The sequence below is a fragment of the Lampetra fluviatilis genome, chromosome 2 (genome assembly GCF_964198595.1).
Source record: "Lampetra fluviatilis chromosome 2, kcLamFluv1.1, whole genome shotgun sequence".
NCBI classification, from domain to species: Eukaryota; Metazoa; Chordata; class Hyperoartia; order Petromyzontiformes; family Petromyzontidae; genus Lampetra; species Lampetra fluviatilis.
In genome coordinates this window covers 36,655,322-36,682,207 of record NC_136276.1, presented here as the reverse complement: position 1 = coordinate 36,682,207, position 26,886 = coordinate 36,655,322, and the positions used below count along the sequence as shown (strand labels likewise).

The window sequence follows — 26,886 nt, the reverse complement described above, 5'->3', positions numbered from 1 at the left end:
AGATGTTAGCGAGCACCTATTGTATACACAAAGACAAAGATCCCCCGTATAGCACACACACATAGACACGCACACTCACGTGCACGCAAACATTCACATGTAAAGGTTCCATCGTTAGACGCAGAGGAGCGGAGTCCGGTGCGAGCAGAGTGAGTGAATGACTATCAAGGTGGGGACGCCACCATATGGGAGGACAATAGCTCACCCATGTTTCCATTACTTTAGCAGCATCGCAACTAATTACAACAAAAAAATCGTATTTCTCAGGGCCCGCGGATTGGAGCTGTGACTAAAGCAATGTGTCGTTTAATTTCACAGACCCATTTTAATTATCTTCAAATCGCAGAGTAAAACTTGCTGAGGTGGCCGGGTTGGGTGGCTGGTTTCGCTGACGAGGCCCCACGGCTGCAGGCCATGGGTAATGCGCGCTATCGTGGCACACACACCCCACACACCGCGACACACACCCACACACCGCGACACTCACCCATGCACCGCGACACACACCCACACACCCACACACCGTGACACACACCCACACACCGTGACACACACCCACACACCGTGACACACACCCACACACCGCGACACACACCCACACACCCACACACCGTGACACACACCCACACACCGTGACACACACCCACACACCCACACACCGTGACACACACCCACACACCGCGACACACACCCACACACCCACACACCGCGACACACACCCACACACCGTGACACACACCCACACACCGTGACACACACCCACACACCGCGACACACACCCACACACCCACACACCGTGACACACACCCACACACCGTGACACACACCCACACACCGTGACACACACCCACACACCGCGACACACACCCACACACCGTGACACACACCCACACACCGTGACACACACCCACACACCCACACACCGTGACACACACCCACACACCGTGACACACACCCACACACCGCGACACACACCCACACACCGCGACACACACCCACACACCGCGACACACACCCACACACCCACACACCGCGACACACACCCACACACCGTGACACACACCCACACACCGTGACACACACCCAAACACCGTGACACACACCCACACACCGCGACACACACCCACACACCCACACACCGTGACACACACCCACACACCGTGACACACACCCACACACCGCGACACACACCCACACACCCACACACCGCGACACTCACCCACACACCGCGACACTCACCCACACACCGCGACACTCACCCACACACCGCGACACACACCCACACACCCACACACCGCGACACTCACCCACACACCCACACACCGCGACACACACCAAAACACCGCGACACACACCCACACACCGTGACACACACCCGCACACCCACACACCGTGACACACACCCACACACCGTGACACACACCCACACACCGCGACACACACCCACACACCCACACACCGCGACACACACCCACACACCCACACACCACGACACACACCCACACACCCACACACCGCGACACACACCCACACACCGCGACACACACCCACACACCCACACACCGCGACACACACCGTGACACACACCCACACACCGTGACACACACCCACACACCGCGACACACACCGTGACACACACCCACACACCGTGACACACACCCACACACCGTGACACACACTAATGTGACACACACCCACACACCGTGACACACACCCACACACCGCGACACACACCCACACACCGTGACACACACCCACACACCGTGACACACACCCACACACCGTGACACACACCGTGACACACACCCACACACCGTGACACACACCCACACACCGTGACACACACCCACACACACCGTGACACACACCCACACACCGTGACACACACCCACACACCGTGACACACACCCACACACCGCGACACACACCCACACACCGCGACACACACCCACACACCGTGACACACACCCACACACCCACACACCGCGACACACACCCACACACCGTGACACACACCCACACACCGTGACACACACCCACACACACCGTGACACACACCCACACACCGTGACACACACTCACACACCGTGACACACACCCACACACCGCGACACACACCCACACACCGCGACACACACCCACACACCGCGACACACACCCATACACCGTGACACACACCGCGACACACACCCACACACCGCGACACACACCCACACACCGTGACACACACCCACACACCGTGACACACACCCACACACCCACACACCGCGACACACACCCACACACTGCGACACACACCGTGACACACACCCACACACCGTGACACACACCCACACACCGTGACACACACCCACACACCGTGACACACACCCACACACCGCGACACACACCGTGACACACACTCACACACCGTGACACACACCCACACACCGCGACACACACCCACACACCGCGACACACACCCACACACCGTGAAACACACCCACACACCGTGACACACACCCACACACCGTGACACACACCCACACACCGTGACACACACCCACACACCGTGACACACACCCACACACCCACACACCGTGACACACACCCACACACCGTGACACACACCGTGACACACACCCACACACCGTGACACACACCGTGACACACACCCACACACCGTGACACACACCGTGACACACACCCACACACCGTGACACACACCCACACACCGTGACACACACCCACACACCCACACACCGTGACACACACCCACACACCGTGACACACACCCACACACCGCGACACACACCGTGACACACACCCACACACCGTGACACACACCCACACACCGTGACACACACTAATGTGACACACACCCACACACCGTGACACACACCCACACACCGCGACACACACCCACACACCGTGACACACACCCACACACCGTGACACACACCGTGACACACACCCACACACCGTGACACACACCCACACACCGTGACACACACCCACACACACCGTGACACACACCCACACACCGTGACACACACCCACACACCGTGACACACACCCACACACCGCGACACACACCCACACACCGCGACACACACCCACACACCGTGACACACACCCACACACCCACACACCGCGACACACACCCACACACCGTGACACACACCCACACACCGTGACACACACCCACACACACCGTGACACACACCCACACACCGCGACACACACCCACACACCGCGACACACACCCATACACCGTGACACACACCGCGACACACACCCACACACCGCAACACACACCCACACACCGTGACACACACCCACACACCGTGACACACACCCACACACCCACACACCCACACACCGCGACACACACCCACACACTGCGACACACACCGTGACACACACCCACACACCGTGACACACACCCACACACCGTGACACACACCCACACACCGTGACACACACCGTGACACACACTCACACACCGTGACACACACCCACACACCGCGACACACACCCACACACCGCGACACACACCCACACACCGTGAAACACACCCACACACCGTGACACACACCCACACACCGTGACACACACCCACACACCGTGACACACACCGTGACACACACCCACACACCGTGACACACACCCACACACCCACACACCGTGACACACACCCACACACCGTGACACACACCGTGACACACACCCACACACCGTGACACACACCGTGACACACACCCACACACCGTGACACACACCGTGACACACACCCACACACCGTGACACACACCGTGACACACACCCACACACCGTGACACACACCGTGACACACACCCACACACCGTGACACACACCCACACACCCACACACCGTGACACACCGTGACACACACCCACACACCGTGACACACACCCACACACCGTGACACACACCCACACACCCACACACCGTGACACACACCCACACACCGTGACACACACCCACACACCGTGACACACACCCACACACCGTGACACACACCCACACACCCACACACCGCGACACACACCCACACACCGTGACACACACCCACACACCGTGACACACACCCACACACCGTGACACACACCCACACACCCACACACCGTGACACACACCCACACACCGTGACACACACCCACACACCGTGACACACACCCACACACCGTGACACACACCCACACACCGTGACACACACCCACACACCGTGACACACACCCACACACCGTGACACACACCCACGTAACAGCACAACACTTATGGAATTCGCATGACTGTCTCAGTGGACGATCAGTCGTTTCAACACCGGCTACCCATCGACTTGCCATCATACTCCCCTACCTGGCTACATAACAACCAACTTACCTACCCAATTACCAACATTCACATAGAGGCAGAATGCCTACTTAATACCAAAATATATATATCTACAAACCTACCGACATCTAAATACCCAACTCCTAGCGAACGCGCAAGAATTACGTCACGCTTAACAAATAGCGTTCCTGGCTCAATGCTCTCAAACTGTCGTGAACAACGTTCATCTGGACGTGTGAAACATTGCCGTAGCGGATGTGGAGTTTTAAATTTTAATTACAAGGGGAAATAAATAATGAAAGTGTCCACCAGTCGGAGTGCGCCGCTCGCCTCGCATGACCCTAGCGCCGCGTACATCACGCGCGGTGCCTCTCAAAGCAGCCTCGCCGTGCTCCACACACACGTACACACACACACGTACATACACACACACGTACACACATACACACGTACACACACACACACGTACACACACACACACGTACACACACACACGTACACACACACACGTACACACACGTACAACAACAACAACCGCCATTCGCCACTAAGTGGCGGTGACGTCACCACGACGCTTGTGCCAGGCCATGTGCACCTTGAGGCCACGTGAAGTGTCGAACGCCCGCTGGCAGGAGGTCACGGGGCAGACCCAGTTGCCACGGGGCAGACCCAGTTGCCACGGGTCGACTGACCGAGATGACCGAGATGACCGAGATGACTGGCTGATGCATCACCTGTGCCCCCTACTGTACAAACTTGTTGTGCTTTAGCCACCCGGTGCTCCGCTCGTTGTTGTGAGCGTCGCTCCTCCGCCCTCCGTTGTTGTTGGAGGGCGACTGCCTCCAACTGCCCAGTAGTGTCCTTCACGAGCCTCCTCCACAGAGGCCGATCTTGACACCGCTGGTACCAGTCATCGGCAAGTCCACTCAGCTCCACGTCCTCCTGTACCACATCACTCCATCTCTTCTCTAGCCCGTGCCGCGCCCGTTTAGCCCCCTCGATCCGGCCGAACAAAAGCTGTTTAGGCATGCGGTGGCTGGGCATGCGGGCTACATGACCCAGCCAACGCAGCCTTGCCTGCCGGAGGAGCTCACCGATGGGACTTTGCCCAGATCTTTCAAGGATTTGTGAGCTCACACAATCCAGCCTGGTTAAACCCAGGATGGATCGTAGGCAGGCCAGCCTAAATGTTTCCAACCAGCGAAGATGCTCCATTAGGGGGGTCCACGTTTCGCAAGCGTAGAGAAGGGAGGGAATGACCGTGGTCGAGAAGACCTGAAGCTTCGTGTGGAGCGACAGACCAGGTAGCTTCCACACAGCATTATGCAACCGATGAAAAGATATTGCCACTCGACTGATTCGGAGTGAGACCTCTGCTGTTAAACTGGAGCCGGTCATAAGCACACTGCCCAGGTATGGGAAACTCTCCACTCTCTCCACAACTGCCCCATCACCGATTGGGAGTTGTGGGGGCGGAGTGTCCGATGGTACAAAATACCCAGGCAGGTGCTTATTTTTGGTGGGGCTGATGGTAAGGCCCCACCTCTTAGTGGCACGCTCCAGTCTCAGCAGCAGCGTCTCCAACTCGTCTTCTGAATGAGCAGCTATTACCAAATCATCGGCATACATAACGTGGTTGACCAATAGGGAGCCATCCCTTGATCGCACCCGGGCGTCGATCAGCCTCCCATTATATCTGTACCAGATGTAAATTCCCCCGGTACAGCTATTGAAGGCTTCACGAACTACGTGGTCAAAATAGATGTTAAATAATGTGGGAGCCAGAGGACATCCCTGTTGCACCCCAAGGTGTACAGGGAAAGGCTCTGACTCCCGGCCATGTAGTTTTACCCGGGCCCGCTCACCATCATGAAGGTCCTTAATGATCGTGATCAGAGGGTCAGGGACTCCGAAAGCACGAAGAACAACCCAGAGCCCAGGCCTACTGATGGTATCATAGGCCTTGACCAGGTCAATAAAGCAGAGATCTAGGTCTTGTTGGAATTCCCTACATCTCTGCTGTAGCAGACAGACAGAAAATATGGCATCTGTGCAGGACCGCCCTTTCCTAAAACCGCATTGGGGTTCCGCAAGCCTCTCCTCAGCGTGCCTAGCAAGGCGATGTTGAATAATCCTTGCCAAGACCTTTTCCCAGCACACTGAGGAGTGAAATGCCCCTGTAGTTGTTACAGTCTGTGCGGTCCCCCTTCTTAAAGAGGGGGACCACCAGGGCATCCTTCCAATCCTGCGGAACCCGTCCAGTGGTCCAGACTGTTGTTATGATGTCATATAGGGCAGTCTGTGCACAAACGCCACCCTCCCTCAGCATTTCGCTTCGGAGATCATCTCTGCCCGGTGCCTTTCCTGGTCTCAGACTCCGGATCGCCTTCAGTACTTCCTCAACAGATGGCACCTCAGCCAGCCACTCACAGGGGGGTGACCTCTTCCAATATTTGAGGCACTGCAGCCTCAGCAGGGTTATCCCCACTTTGTGCCATTGTGTTTTCCTGGCTGAGAGATTTCCCCTCCCCCAGGACCTCACAGAAATGCTCAGCAAATCTGCAAACCTGTTCCTGGGGGTCGGAGATTGGATCACCGTTTTTTTCCCCTAATACTGGTAATAGGTGTGGCGCTGCAGGTTACTTTTTTGATGGAATTAAATAGTGATTTGTGATCGCGGGCCACTGAGGCAGACTCCATCTCCTCAGCAACCTGCGACCACCACTCATCCTTGCAGCGCCTTACGGCTCTCCGAACCTCCGAGCGAAGGCTGCGATAAACCTCCTCACATTCTCTGACGTGGGATGCTGTAGCCGATGAGAGTGGGCCTGTCACTTTTTCTCAACTAACCTGAACACCTCCTCTGTCAGCCAGGGTGTCTGGGGAGGTCTGGACCGCGTACCCAAAGCAGCCATTGCAGCTGCATGAGTCACAGTCCTAAACCTCGCCCATTTACCCTCGACATCAGGAGGAGTGGGGGACGATGCCAACCCCAGCTGCAAGCGATGATGAAATTCTCGCTTGCAACTTTCATCAGCTGAGACCAGGCCACTTTTGGTTGGAATGGGGTCCTGGGTGTACACCCACCACCGGAGTGGAAGAATGGCAGGCGCATTTTACAGATGACTAGTCGATGGTCAGAGAGCAGATCAGCTCCACGGTAGGTCCTGGTGTCAAGGACATGGGCTCGCATCCGCTGGTTCGTCACTATGTAGTCCAGCAGATGTTCTTGCTTGGACGCGGCATGCATCCATGATGTTGTGTGGATGCGCCGATGCCGGAAGAGCGTGTTGGTAATTACAAGCCCATGGGCTCGGTCATTGAAATTACCCAACAAGATGACTCTGTCCCGAGTGGCTACTTTAGCCAGCACCTGTGACAGGAGGTCATAGAAGGCATCTGACTCATCGGCTTTGCCTGCATCCCTCCACGGATGTTCGTCATCGGTGGGGGCATAAGTAACCACGACCACCACTCCTCGCCTCCGGTTGATGGGAAGGCGAGCCCAAAGTATCCTGGGGTTTACAGCTTCCCACACCTCACCACCACACTCCCACGCCCCCTTCATTCTTTTGTCCAGAAGAAGAGCCACACCCTGTTGTTTGGCAGTCTCCTGCCGCGAGTGGAGGACTGTCCACCCCTCATGGTGGCAGGTGGCAGGAGCCAGAACCGGTCCACCGGACCTCCTGAATGCCACAGAGATCCAGGCGGTACCGGTCCAGCTCCCGACAAAGGAGTGGCAGCCTCTCCTCCGCAGTGAGCGTTCGAACATTCCACATGGCCACCCGCAGTGGTTTTTCGTTGTTTCTGGAGGAGCCCCGAGGGTGAAGATTCAATCTCCTGGCTCTGCCAATTGGGGTTTGGCCAGGAGACGTCATAGAAGCCTGTCCCCCTGGGGCCTCCGGCACAAGCTTATTTGTTACATTTGTATGTTTATATCGTAGTCTCGTGGTAATTCATTGAACGTGGAGGGGTTACCAGCCCCTCGCACCCGTCCAGAGCCCCCGTTTAGCCACTGTGGTGGTCACAGACGCCATGAGGGGAGAGGCCAATGGGCATTGACCCTCCCCCCACAGCAATGTCCACGACAGTGTTGCCTGTCCGGCACTGCAAGGAGGTAGGAGGTTGTTTTGCCGGACACACACGTACACACATGTGTGTCCGGCAAAAAAAACAACCTCACGTACACACACGTACACAACAACAACCGCCATTCGCCACTAAGTGGCGGTGACGTCACCACGACGCTTGTGCCAGGCCATGTGCACCTACAAACACTCATGTACACGCACACGTGCACATGTGCACACATGTACACGAAACACGCACACTGGGGGTCACCCTCTCAGCGAGAGCATTGTGCGTCTGAGTGCCCGAGTGTATTCAGCAAACCACAAAGCACAGAGCACATGGATTACACCTTCCTTACCCACTACAAACAACCTCTTAGTAGAAGAAAAATAATAAAGATCATAGCAAAACTGAACAATAAATGTAAACCCTTAAAATACCGTACATTGCAGGAGTAACTGATGAACTAGCCAGATATTTGGAAAAAAAACAATCCGAGTCAGATTTGACATGGTACATTAAATACTAAAACTAATATCTGGTACTACAGATGTATTATTATCAACAGGAGGCGTGTACCGGATTAATTGCTCTTGTGGCACATGCTATGTTGGTCAGACAGGACAAATGGTCAGCATGCAACTAAAATAACTCCAAAGGAATATTAAATATTCCCAAACACAACTGTCGGCAATGGCATAATACGCGTGGCAACAAGGACACTCAAGTGGTTTTGATAATCTGTGCAAAACTAGTTACTGGCCAAGACTAATTAGAAAATCTATCGAAATTGAGAGAAATCTAAATAACTTTAACCATTCGGATATCTATAGGCTTAGCACTGCCTGGAAGCGAATCAAGTCACGCACTTTAACTGCATTCCAATACAGGTCACCATACCTGGTCGATGGCACACAACAGTTACTGCGATTCTTGTGCACACAACAAGCGGCAGGATGTACAAGCACAATGTACTAGCACAATGTGCATGCATAATTTATGTTGATTACCAAATGAATAACCCAACTGGTAATGTAATGCCTTTGTAATTGATATGCATTCATTGGCCCCCGCGCCCGCCCTGGCCTTTGCACCTAATTGGCTCACAGGCGACGACATCACATTTATCCCACTAATAAAGAACGAAACAGGCGGATTTCCACACAAATCTGGCTGTCACCTGATGATGCGAGTTGTAATTACTGGCGAAACGTCGTACTCGAATTGTGAATGTTGTGGGTTTACTCTCCAACACACACTGGTGTGCTGTACTAGTTAAGGAATTGGCATGTTCTGTCTACTTGACAAACCTTACTAGTTGGCTGTGGTCGGGTGGTTGCGGGTTTAGCGACACATTTATATTTACGTGAACTAACCCAAAAAATCTCTTATGGATAATATTTGTCGCGAAAGCCTACGTGTTAAACTATAATAGCAATATAGGGTCCTAGGCCAATTGCCTCCTGCATGAAAGCCTCTACACAGTGTCAGTTTATATCTCAGCATACTTCTCCATGCTTGTCATAGCGAGGTTGCCGAAGAAGTGGGATCCACAACTGGAATATCCTCTAGCCACTGATGTTAGCCATGGCTGGGAATGGAACTCAGGTAACTAGATGCACAGCAAAACCACCGTGTCACCTCGACTTTCAAGTCAAAGTGATTTCCTGTTCAAATGAGTATTGATGCATCGTTTACATCTCCTGTTTACACAGCCTGGAGCCAGTGGTGGCCATTCCTATGGCAGGGGCAAGTCTCTCCAAAGGACAACTTTTGTTGACTTTCCCACAAAGCGGTGCTCATTTTTATTGGGATGAGTCAACCCCCACCCAGGATGTTTACTCAGAACCTTCTTTTTGCGAGCCGCTCGCTCTACCGCTGAGCCACATGGCATGGCTATAAATACTGTCCACGGTCTATTGTTCAGAGCCACCGCCACCTTGTTGCTTTGCCTTCCGTGAATGCAATGTCACACCATCTCATTTTGTGTTCATTCCATTTGTTGGTTCTGAAAAACACAGACGGACCACCTCCTGAGCGCCACAGCTGTCAGATCAAACACTTTATGGGAAATTACCACTGGAAATGGTCGTCACCCCTTGTCAAAGGCATTATATGCTCTCATTACAAACGATGATGACATCGCTTGGCAGTAAACTACAATAATGCACGGGAGCAAAACGTTGCCGTACACAGCAATTTTAATAAACGTTCCAGCTGGATTTATTAGGAAATGTGTTGAAATAATTTATTTAAAATTGGACCACGGAAGGTGTAGTGGTGCTCACTAAAATAATAATGAATCCCCTAATCAACACGGATGATAATGTGGAATGCATTAAAACTGATATGGAAATATGGAAAATAAGGACCTCATGACCTATTGTTCACATGGACGTACGGAAAGTGGGTGGCCGCTGCTCGTAAACGCGAAGCACATTTGGTTTTCATCGCTGGCCGAAATGTAAAAGGAGAAAGGGTTGTGGCTATGTATAGGACCTCTCGCGTTCACGCTAGCCCAGTGGCATCCTTACGAGAACCTTCGAGGCATTAGGAGAGAGGCCAAGAAAGGTGGTCAGAGGCCCGTGGCGGGCTCTGCTGGTTCAGGGGCTGTGTGCCCGCGTGCGCCCCGCCCCCCCTCCCTTTGGACACCGTTTCATCGCCGCTTGCAGCGTTGCGCCGGCATCGCATCGCAAGACCTCGCAGCGTCATTTTGCGAGTTTGCGAGTTAGCGAGTTTGACGCACTTCAAACGTAGCTTAGAATGTGTATGAATACGGTGGGCGCCTTACCCGACGTTTGATAACCACTCAAAAACTTGGAATCGAATGAGTCATCCATAAAAAGAGACGAAGTACAATTTACCCCAATATGGTTAAATGAAGCTGCGACTTCTTTAAGTGCAGGCCGATCACCTTGCGCCGTTGGGCTGAGGAACTCCCCGGGAGCCGCGGTGGGCGTTATTTGTGTAGCTCCTCGAGTGGCGAGCTGTGTAGCCGAGTCCCGGGGAGGGAGTGGGGACCGGGCCCTGCGTGGGCTTCTGTCTGACGAGCGCCACGCGACCGAGCGCCACGCGATCCCCACGGCAGATTATGCTGCTCATTAAACCTTGTGCAGATTAATTAAAAGTGCATGCAGAACGAGAACAGGGAGGGTGAAAAAAATGATGGCTTTATATATAAAAAACGCATCGGGAATAAACCCGCAAAGTCACAGCGCTGTGCCGCACTCACTAATGACCATTTAATTGTCTGGTAATGCTGCTAAGCCTATCCATTTTAAAACCCATCTTTGGACATACCATCGCTTGGACTTGGACGGATTAAATCATTTTAATATGAATGAAAAAAAACCCATGAGAGATTGATGAAATTAATTATAAATGGGTCAAGCAGGAGGTAGATTTAGCAAAATGATCCAATATCCTTGAGCAAATAATTTGACTGTCCGATTCGCCAGCATAAGGACGGCTTGATCCGAACCCGGGCGCGCCGTCTCTGCTAATCAACATCCATTTGTACGGCAAAAATAAATTACTGTTGTACAAGATGCGCACAGACTAGTCGTACTCTCAAAACATTCACGCGCACTTAAATTGGCTCTTTAAAACATCATGTCATGACCAGGCCGATACATCACCCACACTGGCACCGTGCCACTGTGTCCGACTTATCCCCATGAAATATTTAAGTGGTTTAAACCGACCTTAATAAAGTTTTAATGGTGGCTGTGATATTGATATAGATGTCTAAAATGAAATGCAACTCTATGGCTTAATGCACGTAGCATGTGTTCGGCCCTATTTGTATATGCCATTGCCTGCCAGGATATCACAGTGTGCATGTAGAGAGAACAATAGGTGCACATGCAGCGCATTTAAAATAATAATGATACCAATCGTTTGTACAGGAAAGCCTCACTCGGACTTTGTTTCTCAAAGCCAAGAGTTCCATTGCTGCGCGAGGAGGTTAGATGCTCAATAATGATTCTCTCCCCTTTTGCTTCTACTCTGTAACTATGCTCTCGTCACATCCACTGTCCTTTATCTCAAAACACCACATCCTCCCATCTCACCCTCAATCTCGCTCTGCTCCTTCTAGCCTGTTCCAGTGGTATCTTATTAGCCCTTATACTCTATGGGTCTCTGTGTGAGTCTGTGGGTCTCTGTGAATGTTTGTATGTCTATGTGTGAGTATGAGTTTCTGTGCAAGTCTATTTGTCTCTGTGTGTCCATTAGTCTCTTGTCCTTCAAATGTATCTACCCTCTCTTCTCAATGATAACCCAAAATATCTAAATATCTCCTCCGTTAAGATTCTCCAGAACATTAGTAATCCATTGCTAAGGGTATTAGCTTTTTCATTCCTCCTCAATGCCAAAGACATTCCCAGCATTCTCATCTGTCTTTTCAAGTGCCGAGTCTCGGGACTTTATCAGCCGTGTCTCTCATTGGAATGTTTGGCTGATTTCACTCATGAAAGCAAAGAAACCCAGTTTCTCACACATTCGTGGGGCTAACACTCACCACTGCGTTCTGCTGGCCACCTCACAACCGCACACCTACAACACCTGGCAAGCCCCGGTGGTCACTCATCCAAGTGTTAACTGGGTTCAACTGCGCTTTGCTTTTGAGATCAAACAGGTTGAGAAGCATTAATGGTGCTTTGATCGTGGGCAAAGCAAAAGTGAATTTTCAAGAGTTCAAACTTGATTTGAAGCTTTCGTGACTGCAGGAATTACTCTTTGGTTCTTTCGGTAAAGTCACGTAGAAAGAAAATAAATTAAATAATAGAGTACGACGTTTAGATTGCAACACAAGCAACCGTCATCAGGTGGAACTAAAATTAAGAGAGAGACAAAACACAGACATGGAGACACAGACAGACACACAAGCAGAAATGGGAGGGGTGGGGCTGGGTGGAGAGGGGAGGGTGGGCAGGGGCTGGGTGGGGAGGGTGGGGAGTGGCTGGGTGGGGAGGGTGGGGAGGGTGGAGAGGGGCTGGTCACCCCGTGGTGCCCTTATAAAACTCAACGTTTAACCTACTCACGCCGGCTTGTGCCCGCCCTCACAGTCGGGCATATTTGCGGAATACACCACGCTGCCGTTGACCCTGGCCATTAAACGAGCAACCCAACGTTCCTACCAGCTCCCTCCGCAGGAATGTGTTAATACGACGTTTCGATTGCAACACAAGCAATCGTCATCAAATAGAAAGAAAACCTAGTTTCAAGAGTTTACTCGCCCATTGCAGCCACCTCAAATATTTGTGAAATGATTGTATCTTTACATGGCTTATCTAGCGGTAGATTCTTAGCCATTTTTTTATTTCATAAAATTTGCAGATGGACAGTCCACCGGATGAACACCAATCACAATCGCAATGCAGCGTTTTCTAAGAAAGTGATGATAAACAAAAGAGTGAGAGAAAGCCTCTGGCCGCATCTCGATTTCATCGCAAGAACTGCAACAGGAAACAGCCTTGAGAAAATGTGCAGAAAATTGTCTGTGATCACACATAATGAAATATTCAAACACCGGTATCCCATACCTCTCTTTGCCAGCATGAGACAAGATATTTTCAACTCCTGCACACACGCACACACACACGTGCAAACACATGCAGAAAGTTTCACGTTATTATCATTATTTACTTCATAAGCTATAAATACATTTTCAATAAACACAAACCCTCAAAGACATTTTTTTTACAGAAATGAAAAAAGCCAACGGATACAAAATGCACTTTATTTTTTTATTTATTATGAATAGCAGCGAGGGAGAGAGACGGTTTCAGCACCAATACGAGCTTTGGGGCAGCCATCATTTTCGTAATGGGCATTCAAGTCGTCACTTTGTGAAATGGCGCGAGGATAATGTGAGAGGGGCCAATGTAATTTCAGTCGGGGGAAATTTTTTTTTCTCATCTTAGTTGTTTTATTTCGCTCACAACGGAACCTGATGGAACCGCCGATATTCCCATCTCGCCAATTACGCTCGTCAGGTCATTATGAAGTGGCTGCTCCGACTTCAACGACGCGAGCGATGAGTGAGCGACACGGAGGTCTCCTGGGTGTGAGCCTGAGCCAAGACAACCAGGGCCGTCCACAGGGGCTGGGGAATTCTGACTGTGGGCCCCCCGACGCCTTCAAACTAAACCAGGAGAATTACATCTGAAACCGTGACGCCGAAACGCGGGGCCCCCTAAAGCGGCGAGGGGCCCTGGGTGTTCGCCCCGATTCGCCGTACCCTGTGGACGGCTCTGAAGACAGCAAGCAGCCTTCCCTAGGAGGCCTCATTCATATATAGAAGCATTTTTATTCCATCTGCTAGAGGTTGAAATTTTTTTTTTTAAATATAAACAACACTGCAGGTCGGATGTCCTCGTGGTGTTTACATTTTTAATTTCGTGAAATGGATGCTTTTCCCTCACCAGGATTGATAATTAATTTGTTTAAAAGGTATTTTAAAACCTGAGATTAAAGCTGCCTGAACACAGCGAGCGAGGTCGGGGTGGGAGAGGGACGGGCAAGGGGATGGAAAAACTTGTCGGTTCGCGCTCTCCGGCCAAAGTGTGGTTGCCACCCCTGAGATACACAAAACTGGGACATATCATGGGGAACAAGACTATCTCACAGTACTAGAAGGTATTGTGAGATATTCCTAAAAGCATTGTGGTCCATCATAATTATTATCATTAGGCAACTGGCCAAAACCAGAAGCATTAACTTGCTGGCAAGACTTTCCATGACAGCACAATCCTGCGAAAGGCAGTAGAAGTGGAAACCATGAACAACACATTGTACGAACTGAAGGCGCGAATCACCGCACGCCACGCTTTGAACAACACCCACTTCTCTGTTGGGGTGATGTTCGAAAGTAGCACTTACGAAGGCCAGCATGACACACATGTCCCTCGAGTGGCAATGTTTACACATTTTACCAGGTACTCATTTGAGCCTCAGTCGACCTAGGAGTGGCCCAGGGCTAGTTCAGATAATCGTCACTGGTATTGGCCACAAACAGGAATCGAACTTGGGTCACCAGGTTGAAAACTAATTTGTTTAGAACTCCTTCTTGTGTTTAGTTTGTTGTCCTTCCCCTGCACCTCCGATTAGCACGGTTGGCTACGTACGGTGCGAAAGAAGTTCAACATACATATGTGGCACAGTGCACAAACCGCTGCCCCACTGATGCCCCCCACTCCCCGCACACAAACGCGCGCAGGCAAACGCAGACGTATGGCGAACTCCGGCCGTCCTCCCTCCGCTCGCTCACCTCGTCACCCAGCGCCAGAGCCTGGTAGTAGATGGCGTAGACCTTCGAGGAGGCGAGGGGCGCGTTCCAGTAGCCACGGTAGGTGTGGTTGTCGCCAATGATGAAGCGCCGCCCGCCCGCCAGGTTCTCGGGCAGCAGCTCTGCCGACACGTAGTAGGGGGTGCGGCGCGCCCGCGCCTGGCGGAACGACACGGGCTCCAGGAAGCAGTCCGGGTGCTCGGGCGCTCGGCGAGACTTCTTGGGGGGCTCTTCACGCACCACCAGCTGGTACACGCTGTGGGGGGCAGTGGGGGGCACGGTGGTTCAGCGCGAGAGACGAGGGAAGCCGGAGGGGTGGAGGATGGTGCGGGAAGCTGGTAAGCTGTGTTTCATTAGAATGACAGGAAAAATGATCCCCTGCTCAAATCAGCATCGATGTGTTGGCGCTCATCTCCTGTTCACAGCCCTGAGCCAGCAGTGGAAATTCGATGTTCCTCTGGTGGCGGCGAGGGATGACAAGTCAACCCCTATTCAGGATGTGAACTCGTAAACTTCCGATTGCGAGCTGCTCGCTCTACAGCTGAGCCACCCGGCCCGAATGTGTTTAGTTTAAGATTTTATTTATAAATTAACATTTTACACGCCACTGTGAAAGCTTTCACAGTTGCGCTGCATAGCTCTCCAATTTGTTTACAGGTCGTACCGCGTTTTGTTGGGCACAACGTGCAATGTTTCACTCCACGCACTGCGAGCTTCTTCAACAACTGAATCGAGCTCAACCACTAAACACACAATGGGCCTCTCCCCTTCCTAGGCAGGTGAAGTGCATGCTGGGAATGCACCTGATGGGTGCCCCCCGGCCTTGTGCAGGCTTGAGCATCACGGTGGCCGTGGTGTCGGAGTACTCCAGTAGCGGGTCGCTCTCGTACTGCGGAAGTCGTGGGGCTAGGGGTGTGCGGGCAAGGAGGCGGAGGGGCGTGGGGTACAGGGTCAAGGGTTAGGTAACGCTGGAGAGGCCTGCCAACCCAAGGGTTTCCTGGTCGAGCGTCAAGCTATATATTGCTCCAACCAAACATTTTTCTTCAGAACTGAACATGAATATACATGATTATCATCACCACAATGATAATCAGCAGCAGACATGAATAATTTACAGGCTGGAAAACGGCCTCCCAAAACCCTCACCATCTCTCACGGTCCATTGTGGAAACGGTTGTCATGTGTTCATCACCATGTGCAATGTGAGACGTGTCCAGTGCATTCAGGAAAAAAAATCAAACTCTCCACCGGTTCTTTTTAGAGTGTTTTGTTTACTTAAAAAAAATTACAGGCACTTTCCTAAATTCAAGAACACAAATTACTGTTTTTGATATTAAAGAGTGCCACTTAGAATGTTTAGCCAACCGACACGCCGTTCCGCCGAGTTCTGGGCGACGATCGCATGATTAAACACGAAGCAGTGCCCTGCGCGCGCGCTGCTCATCACGCAGTAATTCCCACCGCTGTCGGGGAAGCTGCCGCTCGGCTCCAGCGTTTTGGGCACGCATGCGCGAGCCGTGTTGAGACATCTTGATGTCAGATTTTCATAAAATTCACAACGCTGCCCACGAGCCTGAGGCCCCGTCAATGAGAAGTGACAGAAAGCGAGCGTTTCATTTGGGGATGGCAGCAATGAGCGATCTCGATCGCCTGCACTAACGGCCCCTGCAGAGGTGTCTGCAGCGAGCAGTGCAGAGTGAATAGATCAGCGCGTCTTAATAGCTTGCGTGCGGCTCTGAAATGGCGGCGAGTGTATAGACACAGCCCACACGTGTGTGTGTGTTTTCACGAGGGGCAGCCAACACTGGGGGCTCACGGTGAGCGAGGGAATGATTAATGGTGAATAGTGTACTTGTCGGTGGTGAAGGATTTAGCTGCTGAGTTATGCATGGTGCCATTTAAACCTTATGGCAGGAACCCGGGGTCTCATAAGTCCCCGGCTCTCGCATAAACTGCGTTGCGACGTCATTTTATGTCTGTTGGACGTGAACGATACGGCAATCTATTCCTCTCGACGAGCTCTACACGATACGCTAATCAAAGTTGAAAAGTTTTGTTTAAGACTACGGCAACGACGGGCGCTTGGTGACGAGCGAGAGGATTGATTTCAGGTGGATTGTGGCATTTATGGGCGCGGTGGGACGGAGTCGCCAAAAATAAATGTATTAATTACGATTTTGACTTCCGTTTATTCAGGACCCCGGGGTCCCACCATAAGGTTCATTTATACTGCTGGGTAGACAGCCTTGGGGGAATGTGGGAAACTTGCACCACGATTCCAATTGCTGTTGTGCGCAATAGAATTGAATCTACACCATGGGACGCATCCCCAACAATGTGTCATTGAAGAGTCGAATGCCGAGCGATCGCAGGTGAACGTTCATCTGTGGGGCGAAGACCAAACGCCGGCACGCGCGCTCACCGGAGATCTTGGTGGTAAACAGCACGGTGGTCTCGAGGCCGAAGCCCTTGGTGGTGCTGGCACGCAGCGAGAAGGAGTAGGTGGTGCCAGGGCGCAGGCTGCCAAAGAGGTGGCGCGTCTCGCTCCACGGCTTGAGCACGACCTCGCTCCCACTCTCCAGCACGTAGTCTGGGTCGCGCGAGTGCAAGGCGCTGTACGACACCTGTGCAGTGACACACCAAGCGCGAGTCAACCTCTCCCAGCGTTACCAACTCAGAGATTTTCAGTGTTGGATGTTTCAGCAAAAACTTTTTGGCAAAGCGACAAATCCAGCGACTATCTGGGATGACTACAGGATGCAGATGTCGAGGTGATTCCAGGTGTGTTGTGTTCGGGATCCTGTATCAGACGACTATATTTCATTCACTGGCTAAACTATGGCACTGTGGACCACCTTAGGTCTTAAAGTTACTTTTTGACGAGGTCCGTGTGGCAACACTATCTGCCCGTTGCCCTCTCATCACTCACAATATATGGGTTTTCGGAACATCAGTGAACAGGTCCTGGGCCTCTGCTAGGTTGATTCAACATTGGCACTGAAGAGACAAAGGCGGTTGCGCGTGGTTTTTGGCCACACCACCACCTGGTCTGCCAGAATGGCCTTCATAGGTGTCCGCTAACAGTGCGGTATTCGTGCCTAGAACCGCCCGAGTCCAGACGCTGCCATCTCGGTGCACGGGGCGGTGCTCCGTGACCGGCTGTGCCACGATCGGCCGCACGGCAACGAAGCGGCGTGCTGCCTGTGCGGGTCACGCACGCGTGCGTACGGTGTTGTGTGCATTTTTATTTGTGGGCACATGAACAGTAATCTCACCAAAACCTATTTCTCTATTAATGGAAAAGCCGTTTCTCACTCCAGAGTGGAATTAAATACTGCAAATATAAAACTAATTTTCTCTTTCAGAACATATTTTATGGCACAAAGAGAAATCGGGGAAATTAGATTTTTTTTTATTTAACCTCGACCTCTCCACACGGCAGTAGCGGACGATTCCTCTTTAACACAATGGGCTGCGGTTATTACAGTCGGTGTACCGCACGGCACGCTGCTTTTAAAGACCCATCAAAACATGCTCTGCTCCATGATAGCTTTTTCCGTGGAAACGAAATCAATTTTCTAGACGTGGCCACGTTTGAAAGGGGACGGACACACAACAATATACAAATAAATAAATAAACATTTAATGGAGCTTTACAAAAAGGAGGAATGATTATGAAACGTGGGCTGCAGCGCATTGGGCAGCACAAAGCACAGACCTGGGGCTATCACAACAGCATCCGTAACAATCGCACAGTCGCAGGATGTTCTGCAACACGATTGGGGCTCGGGAGATGCTGGGGTGGGTGCTCCAACAAAGAAACGTCATTTTGGCCCCTCGTGTTCGCTCTCCCACTTAGCGCAGTGATCCCCGCGTCCCGGTCTGTCAGCGGCCGGCGATGGCACCCAATGCACCTGCTACTCATGACGGCCGATGGTGAGGCACGGCCGAGAGCTCGCGCATTCGTCGCTCGTTGCAGAGGTTCGTGGTTCGAGCTCCGCAGCCGCCTAACTGCGCACGTACACGGAGGCTTGGATGTACTCATTATGAATTCAGTAATGTCACTGTTGACTCTGTTGCCGGGGCCACCATTCAAGAGTTTGCTCACTCGTGCCGTCACATCGCGCTGGTCACTGGTAGCGAGTTTTAGTTTTTCCTTGGATCGTTTCACTTATCGGTTTCATCCTCGCATATCCTGGTAAAAGACGTAGGAACGATTATAAAGACAAATCTATTTCATGTAGATTAAACCAACAGGCTCATGAACGCATGACAACATTAATTTGTCACATTCACAAAATAAGGGACAATTTCAATGCAAGTTGTTATTTTCACGATTCAACCCCTCGCGGGCAGGAGTCTCTCCAATACGGAGCCGAGTAATCACCGCACGAGGATCGTAACCCACGGGGCTGAGTGATGTCAGAACAATGGCAGAGGGATTTTAACGACCACTTTGCAGCAGACGGCAAGCTTACATAACACCGCTGCACAAAAAATTACTGAGCGGTTGCAGGAATGAAACCCTGATGCCTGTGCAAACCGGTGGAGTGACAATCCGGTCATCCGTGCGACTTCACAGCCACCCCCCTGGAGAACGTTAATTCGATTCTAGATTGCGCCAGACTGAATCAGTTCTACAGCAATCAATTCCAGCAGCAACTGAAAAATAGAAATGCTTTTGCCTAAAACGATTCCGCCCGTAGCGCGGGATCTCAAACGATAGACTCGCGCCGTTGGCGAGCCGCGTCTCTCCAGTCCACATCCACGCCCCCCATCCCCCGACATCCCCCCCCACCGTCACTCCCTCAGAGTCATTGTAAACCACGAGCCCAGCAGCTCTCCGATTACTCCGCAGCTTCGTCATGCTCAATTATTAAAGCAGAACATCCACAACGAATGAATAAACAAGAGCAGCTGTTATTACCGTCATTAATAATCATGACCGTGTTAGTGCAACACACTCAACCGCACTCCACATTTCCATTTCGTTTCTGCAATTTTCATTACTGTGGCCGTGCAATAAAACGGCAATTAATGTTCGTCCAGGAAGTGCGCCGTTATTCCACCGCCCACGAGGTTAGTGTCGCTAAAAATGTGTACGAATTAAAACTGCTGGGTGCGAATAAAGCAGCTTCATATTTGCCCTCGCCGGAGGGGGAGGGGGCGTCAGGAATTCCGAAAATCTCGCCTTGAACTCCTGCTGCGTCTTAAGCGGCGATCGGCTGAAACGTTGCTCAACCACTGACCCTCAATCCAAACCCAGATCCCCGATCGGCACAAGTTGACGTCTTCAAGCCCAAACCTCACTCACCTCGACCCAGAGGCAAACTCAGCCCTTTGACTCCAACCCTCGACTCGAATGCCTAATGAGTGTTGTGTTATATGTGGCAGTAGCTAAGTTCCCATCCAGAAATTGAACTCGGAACCTTCCCATTGCGAACCGCTCGCTCTACCACTGGACAATGGTGGACAGGAGGCCGGGGAAGACAGCCAGTTAAGAGCAGCAGCAGTGTGATGATTGGATGCATCTGGGAGGATAATCCGATGCAAAGTTGTTGTGTAAATATCCTAGACAGAGCTAAACGGAAGGAAGGCCACGAATGGCGACATCTTTGAGAAACGGCACAGCACAGAGGGAGAGGCATCGACGGTAATGATGCTGATCGTGACGACGACAATGACGATGATGCAATGTATCGGCCAGGTGCCGCGGACGTCTCTGCCGCACCTCGTACTGTGTGATGGCCCCGTTCGGCTCCTCCGGCTCTCGCCACTGCAGCGAGATGCTCTCCTCCGTGGCCACGCCACTGATGGCCACCGCAGATATAGGGCCCGGCACTGGGGTGGTGGAGGCAGCGGCAGTGGGGAGGAGGGGAAGGGGAGGGGTAAGGGGGGGGAGGTGCAAACAAATAAATACATACAAAACACACAAGTGCAGCCCTGCAATTGCGTGTTCGTGTCTATGCTAGCAGAAGGATCCCCACCCGGTGGGAGGTGTGAGTAACACCCACATTGTGTCCCACCACCCTCCCCCTGCCAACCGTGGGGCACTCACACTGCTCGGGGGGGACAGCTCTCACGGCGACGACGCGGCTCCCGTGATGGGACGCCACGGTCTGTCGGTCTGCACACTATTTCCCAGCTGTATTGCGGTTAATTTCTCTCCTTCGCCGAAATTAGTGCTGCCGTGTCAGCTTCCCTGTCGCTCTGGATCTCGCTTCCACGCGCCGTGTCTTTTAGCAATGGCACTCGCCATCTGCGGCCAAACATTTCTCTTGCATGTAACAGCCGCAGCCCCATTCCCAAGTCCAATTTCTCCATGGAAACGCGGAATGCGGTCACGGCCGCGACGATCGTCCTGCCATACGTGGGGGTATTGGGGGGGGGGGTGGGAGGGAGGAGGGGGGGCGAGGGGGCCCAACCACATTTAATGCGGATTACCCAAAATCTCCCCGCAAAGTCGCACATTGGGCGACCTCATAATCCCACACAGCGAAAAATTGTAAAATACCAAAGCGCATTTGGAAAAACGCATCATTTGACCCTTCCAAATTCGGTGCCATGGCGATTCAGCCGACAGAGCAATACATCTCTTAAAGTTGTGCGGCATGATCCCCAGCTCCATTTCAACCCTTTTTCCATTCTGTAAAACGCATTTCCTGCAGACTCCTGCCGTAGACTGCAGATGCCCTTTTACTAAACTGGGTAATGAGCCATGTCCAAGCAATTCGGATAAATTCATTAACATCTATTTGGCAGTCCTCTTTTGAGTCTCCGGGATAAAATGTCAAAAGAGGATGACCGCCTGACCACCCGACCCCTCGGCCCGTCGACCTCTCGCCTGAACGCCGACATCGAGGCAGAAGACTCTGGAAACACCCCGAGGGCACTCAAAGCTCTCCGGTCTCAGCAGCCCAGCAGGGTTCAGCCTGGTCAGTTCTTATCGTACGCTTGGGCTATGAGGTGGCTAGATGATGGTAGTGAAACAAGACGTTATTGTATCTATTTGTACGCCACCTCAAGAGCTGTCACCTCTTATGCACTATACGGCCACTGAATTCCTCACAAATGCCAAAACACCTATCAATGGAACTGGCCTAACATTCCAATGTAGGACCCTCCTGACAAAGGTCTTGAGACTCGTGAGAGTGTCCTGGATAAATAAAGGGCATTGTTGATAGTAAGTGATTACTGTACCCATTGATTTTTATTATATCTACCTCATACAATGACAATGCTTCTTTTGGTTTCAGTTGATCAAATATTAAGGGACATCACTTAATAGGATGATATGATTAAGGTTTAGGGTTTGGGTTTTGTTTGGTGTTTATGGATAAGGTTAGGAGTTGGGTTTAGGTATTAGGATTTAGAGGTTAAGGATTAAGATTAGGGTTTTAGAACTATTACAATATTTTAAACATTTTATTTTCCCAGGTAAGGCCCACTGAGCTGTATAGTTCTTTTTCAGTGGTTAGAGATTTAGGTTTACGGTTCAGGGTTACAAGTTGGTATTCACGAGAAAAAGGTTCAGGGCCTGGCGTGCCTCAGGCTGCCTCCCGAGTTCCACGTCGTTGCGAGTGGTGTTGAACAACGCACGCGGCGTCGTCCACTCACCGTCCTCGTCGGTCTGCGTGTAGATGCGCTCGCCTGCCTTGCGGCCCTCGGGCGTGTACAGCACGGCCTGCAGGCTCAGGTTGTGGTGCGGCGGGAGTCCCGACAGCACGAAGCCGCTCACCGCCTTGCCGGCGTCGCGGCACACCTCCGGCAAGCTGCTCTCGTTGGCCGCGCCGGCGACGGCGCCGGCGCCGCCGGAAGCGCCGGCGCCACCGGAGGCGGAGGCGCCGTTGGCCGCCGGCGGTTGTTGCGGCGGTTGCTGCTGCGGCCCGGCGGCGCCCGCCCAGCTGCGGTAGCACACGGTGACGTTGAAGCTCTGGCAGCGTGTGACGTTGTAGCCCAGGGGCTCCCACTGCAGCGTCAGCTCCCGCGAGCGCAGGTCCACGACGCGCACGCCCTGCGGCGCGTGCTTCGGATCTGGAGGAGCGACGCGGGCGGGCCGTCGTTACTACGATTGTTAGGTGCTGTAAAATCGTAATATTTAAACAATTGTATCCGGATTTACTACGACTAACGTGTCAAAAAAGAAAGTTTTCAATCTGTGCATACCACCAGCAATACGATGCCACTCAAAATTCGAGTTTGTTCTTTTCAAGGTCATACCACCTGGTTTCATTTACTTGTCTAAAACAAAGTGGTCGTTACAAAAAAATATGGAACAAAAACTGAAAAGTTAAAATTACACTGAGAGACCGAAAGTGGAAGACGTGGATGAGAGAACACACATGCAGAATCATGACATCATTCAAGCATTTAAGCAAATGTGAGTGGCCTTGGGCAGAGTACAGCATGGCTCTAAAAGATGATTGCCAATGGTCAAGACTAGGAACGGAGCGGCAGTTAAGGAGTAAAATGTGTCCCAGAAGACGTCAACAGTTCATGTGAGGGTTGCTGCGTGGATTGTTGAACTGCAGGACTGTGAGCAGTGGCTTGGGAAGGCCTTCATCTAGCAGTGGATTGATCATGGTTGATGAATTTGATGGAAGGAAGAGATCAAAGATTGACATCTAGTTTTAGATTGAAAACTCATTTATTTACAGCTGATTTTTTGTGTTAAATTTTTTTCTTCCCCCGTACCTCCGATTAGCACAGTTGGCTATGCACCATGCAAAAGAAGTTCAACATATATATGTACATACAAACTTCCGCAAGACAATGGGATGCATGTCATGCAAAGTCACCCAACTGCACACACCGCACTCAGAGTGAAACTTCTCTATGAGTGAAGAACTTGTACATTTTGAGGTCTGGCTTAATACCAGACGTGGAAGTGCTAAAGTTCTCACGGATGATGATTCCATAACGTGGAAGGAAAATCTGCGTCGTCCTTGAGTGACTGCTGGATTAATACATCGTGGGATCACGGGAAAGGACAAAGGCTTGGGAAGGCCTTCATCCAGCTGTGAACATAGTTGGTGACGATGATGATATGTCTGCACGTGTTCAAATCATCTCTGTGATAATTGTAGATACGTGCCAAGGGGTGAACAGCGTGGAGCACAGATGTACGGTGCAACATTGGACTTTGCTGCTTTGCCCTCTGCTGACAACGTAGCCGTGTCGGTGGACGAAGCGAATGGGAGCCAATGAAACCCGGCCAGTGCACGCTCGCGTCGACCCAAACCTCCGTGACGAACGATCACCGCCGACACGTCAACCGACGCGCAAGCGCGAGGACGTTCGTTGCGCGTGTTTGTTTCCTCCATGTTTTACTCCGGCTCCCCAGAGTTCGCTGCTGGCAGCCGCCGCGGTCAATGAAGCCGGCGGTTGCAGCCGTGGGACACGCCAGCAAGCCGCACTCGGTGCAACCGAGATCTGGCGGGCGGGAGACGCGGCGGCGGTGGGGCGCGTCGCCGGTCCACCGCCGCGCCCCGGCCCCGCCCCAGCACCGCCCTGGCACCGCTGTCTGCACGCCTCAGCGGTGGCGTCACTCGTCCTGACTTTCTGGGGGGGGGGGGATTTTTAATTTGTTTGAGAATAAATTAAATAAACATCTAAATATGGTGTCGTTAAAGTGGTAATGTTTACCATTACAACTCTCAAATGCAATGCTTTTACACTAATCATGCACACTTCTTTTCTCGCTATGCTGCGGGTGGAAACCTGTCTTGGACCTCTGTGATCCTCCTTCACGAGGGTCTTCATGTTAAAATATTGATATCAAGTGCGCGCTAATTTGCGGCAAGCCTTTGATTTTCGCAATCATGAAAAACACGAGGCAATTAAAATTGGTGCGGGAGAACAACAGAAGAGGCACGAGAATGAAACTCGGAGAAAATGAACAAAGGTTCGTCGTAATTTCTGCTGGCATTCACTCATGAGCTGCATCCTCCTTCACAAGAGGCGCCAAAACTGAGACAAACGTTGACAGCCGATTGCGTTGAACTCTCCGATGGATTTCGCCTTGCACTGCGAGGCGTTGGGCATGATGTCCGTCCGTTCGCCTCACGTGCTGGAGCTCAGCGGGAGAGCTGTCGAGCCAGGCGGTGACTCGGCAGTGGAGCGAGCGGCTCGCACATCCTGGCTGGGGGTTGACTCGGCCCATCATTCCTCAGGGATCGATAAAACAACTCCCACTTTACGTGGAAGTCAATCGCGGTTTGTCGTATGGACAGACACCCCACTCACAGGAATGCGGAATTTCCACCACACTGGCTCAGGTGAGCACCGTCTAATTGCTTGTTGGAGCAGGAAATCGTCTTTTTGTTTTGCAACACAACCGTGAAAAGCCACGCAGCTGGTTTAACGAGCCGAGTCCCCCACTCGGGCATGAGAGCGGGGATTGCGGGCTCACCGTGGCTGCTCATGCAGCTCTCATAACCACCTCAATTACGGCCGTGATGGGGCAGTCTCGTGAAAATTGGAAAAACGGGTGAGTGAGGCATGCAACATACTCTGTACGTCCAGGGGGCCACACGGAAACGCGGCAGACATCCTCGCCAACGAGCGCACTCGGCCAATCTCTCAACAAATGAAATCAAGTGGCTCGGAGCGCAGCACGGCGATGGTCTCCGTCTTGACCGCGACGCCTGTGCCATCCTGGTCGATAACAAACATCGCGCTCCTCGAGTCGGGGAGATGCCAGCGTGGGCACAAGCCCTGTGAGCGAGCACCTAATGCCACACTCCTCCCTCCTGCGAGCAGGCACATTCATACAAATTGACTTGACAACAGCAGCCACTGACAAAAACAAGCAGTGGGGATGTAAATACATAAATGAGTGCCAGGAAATAAATACATTTTAGCGTGCGGCTGTGGCAGCAGTTGCTAGCAGCCCATGCCACATTTGAAGGCTCCTGACCGCAGACCGAGCGCTCGCACCACTTACGAGGTGGCAGACTCACGGTGCCGACGAGCGCCGGCTCCCGACAATAGAAAGCGATTCGAGGCCAAATCCACGTGCGGCGAATCTGAATTCACATCGCAGTCCAGTAAATTCAACGGCAACGCCGGCATAAGGCGGCAGCAGCATTATAGGACGACTCGGAAGCACGTGGACTGATGGAGGGGACGAGGAGGAGGCCCCAGCAAGGTGTGGGGACATCAGCGAGAGAATGGCACCGGCGGCT

At 52.1% G+C, this 26,886-nt stretch overlaps 2 protein-coding genes across 4 annotated transcripts in view; both read right to left on the bottom strand.

Moving 5' to 3' along the window:
- The window catches only part of SMC6 (structural maintenance of chromosomes 6), a 373,519-nt gene that overhangs the window by 83,165 nt on the left and 263,468 nt on the right, over positions 1-26,886 (bottom strand). The gene's annotated exons all lie outside the window — the stretch shown is intronic.
- PTPRK (protein tyrosine phosphatase receptor type K) overlaps positions 1-26,886 on the bottom strand; it is a 165,225-nt gene that overhangs the window by 56,555 nt on the left and 81,784 nt on the right. For all 3 annotated transcript variants that reach the window (XM_078875856.1, XM_078875866.1, XM_078875862.1), the window contains exons 8-13: positions 23,318-23,734; positions 21,432-21,541; positions 18,123-18,324; positions 16,504-16,606; positions 15,683-15,956; positions 13,956-13,992 (exon numbers count right to left, since the gene is read on the bottom strand). In XM_078875856.1, coding sequence (XP_078731982.1) covers positions 13,956-13,992; positions 15,683-15,956; positions 16,504-16,606; positions 18,123-18,324; positions 21,432-21,541; positions 23,318-23,734 — 1,143 coding nt within the window. The remainder of the gene's footprint in view (positions 1-13,955; positions 13,993-15,682; positions 15,957-16,503; positions 16,607-18,122; positions 18,325-21,431; positions 21,542-23,317; positions 23,735-26,886) is intronic.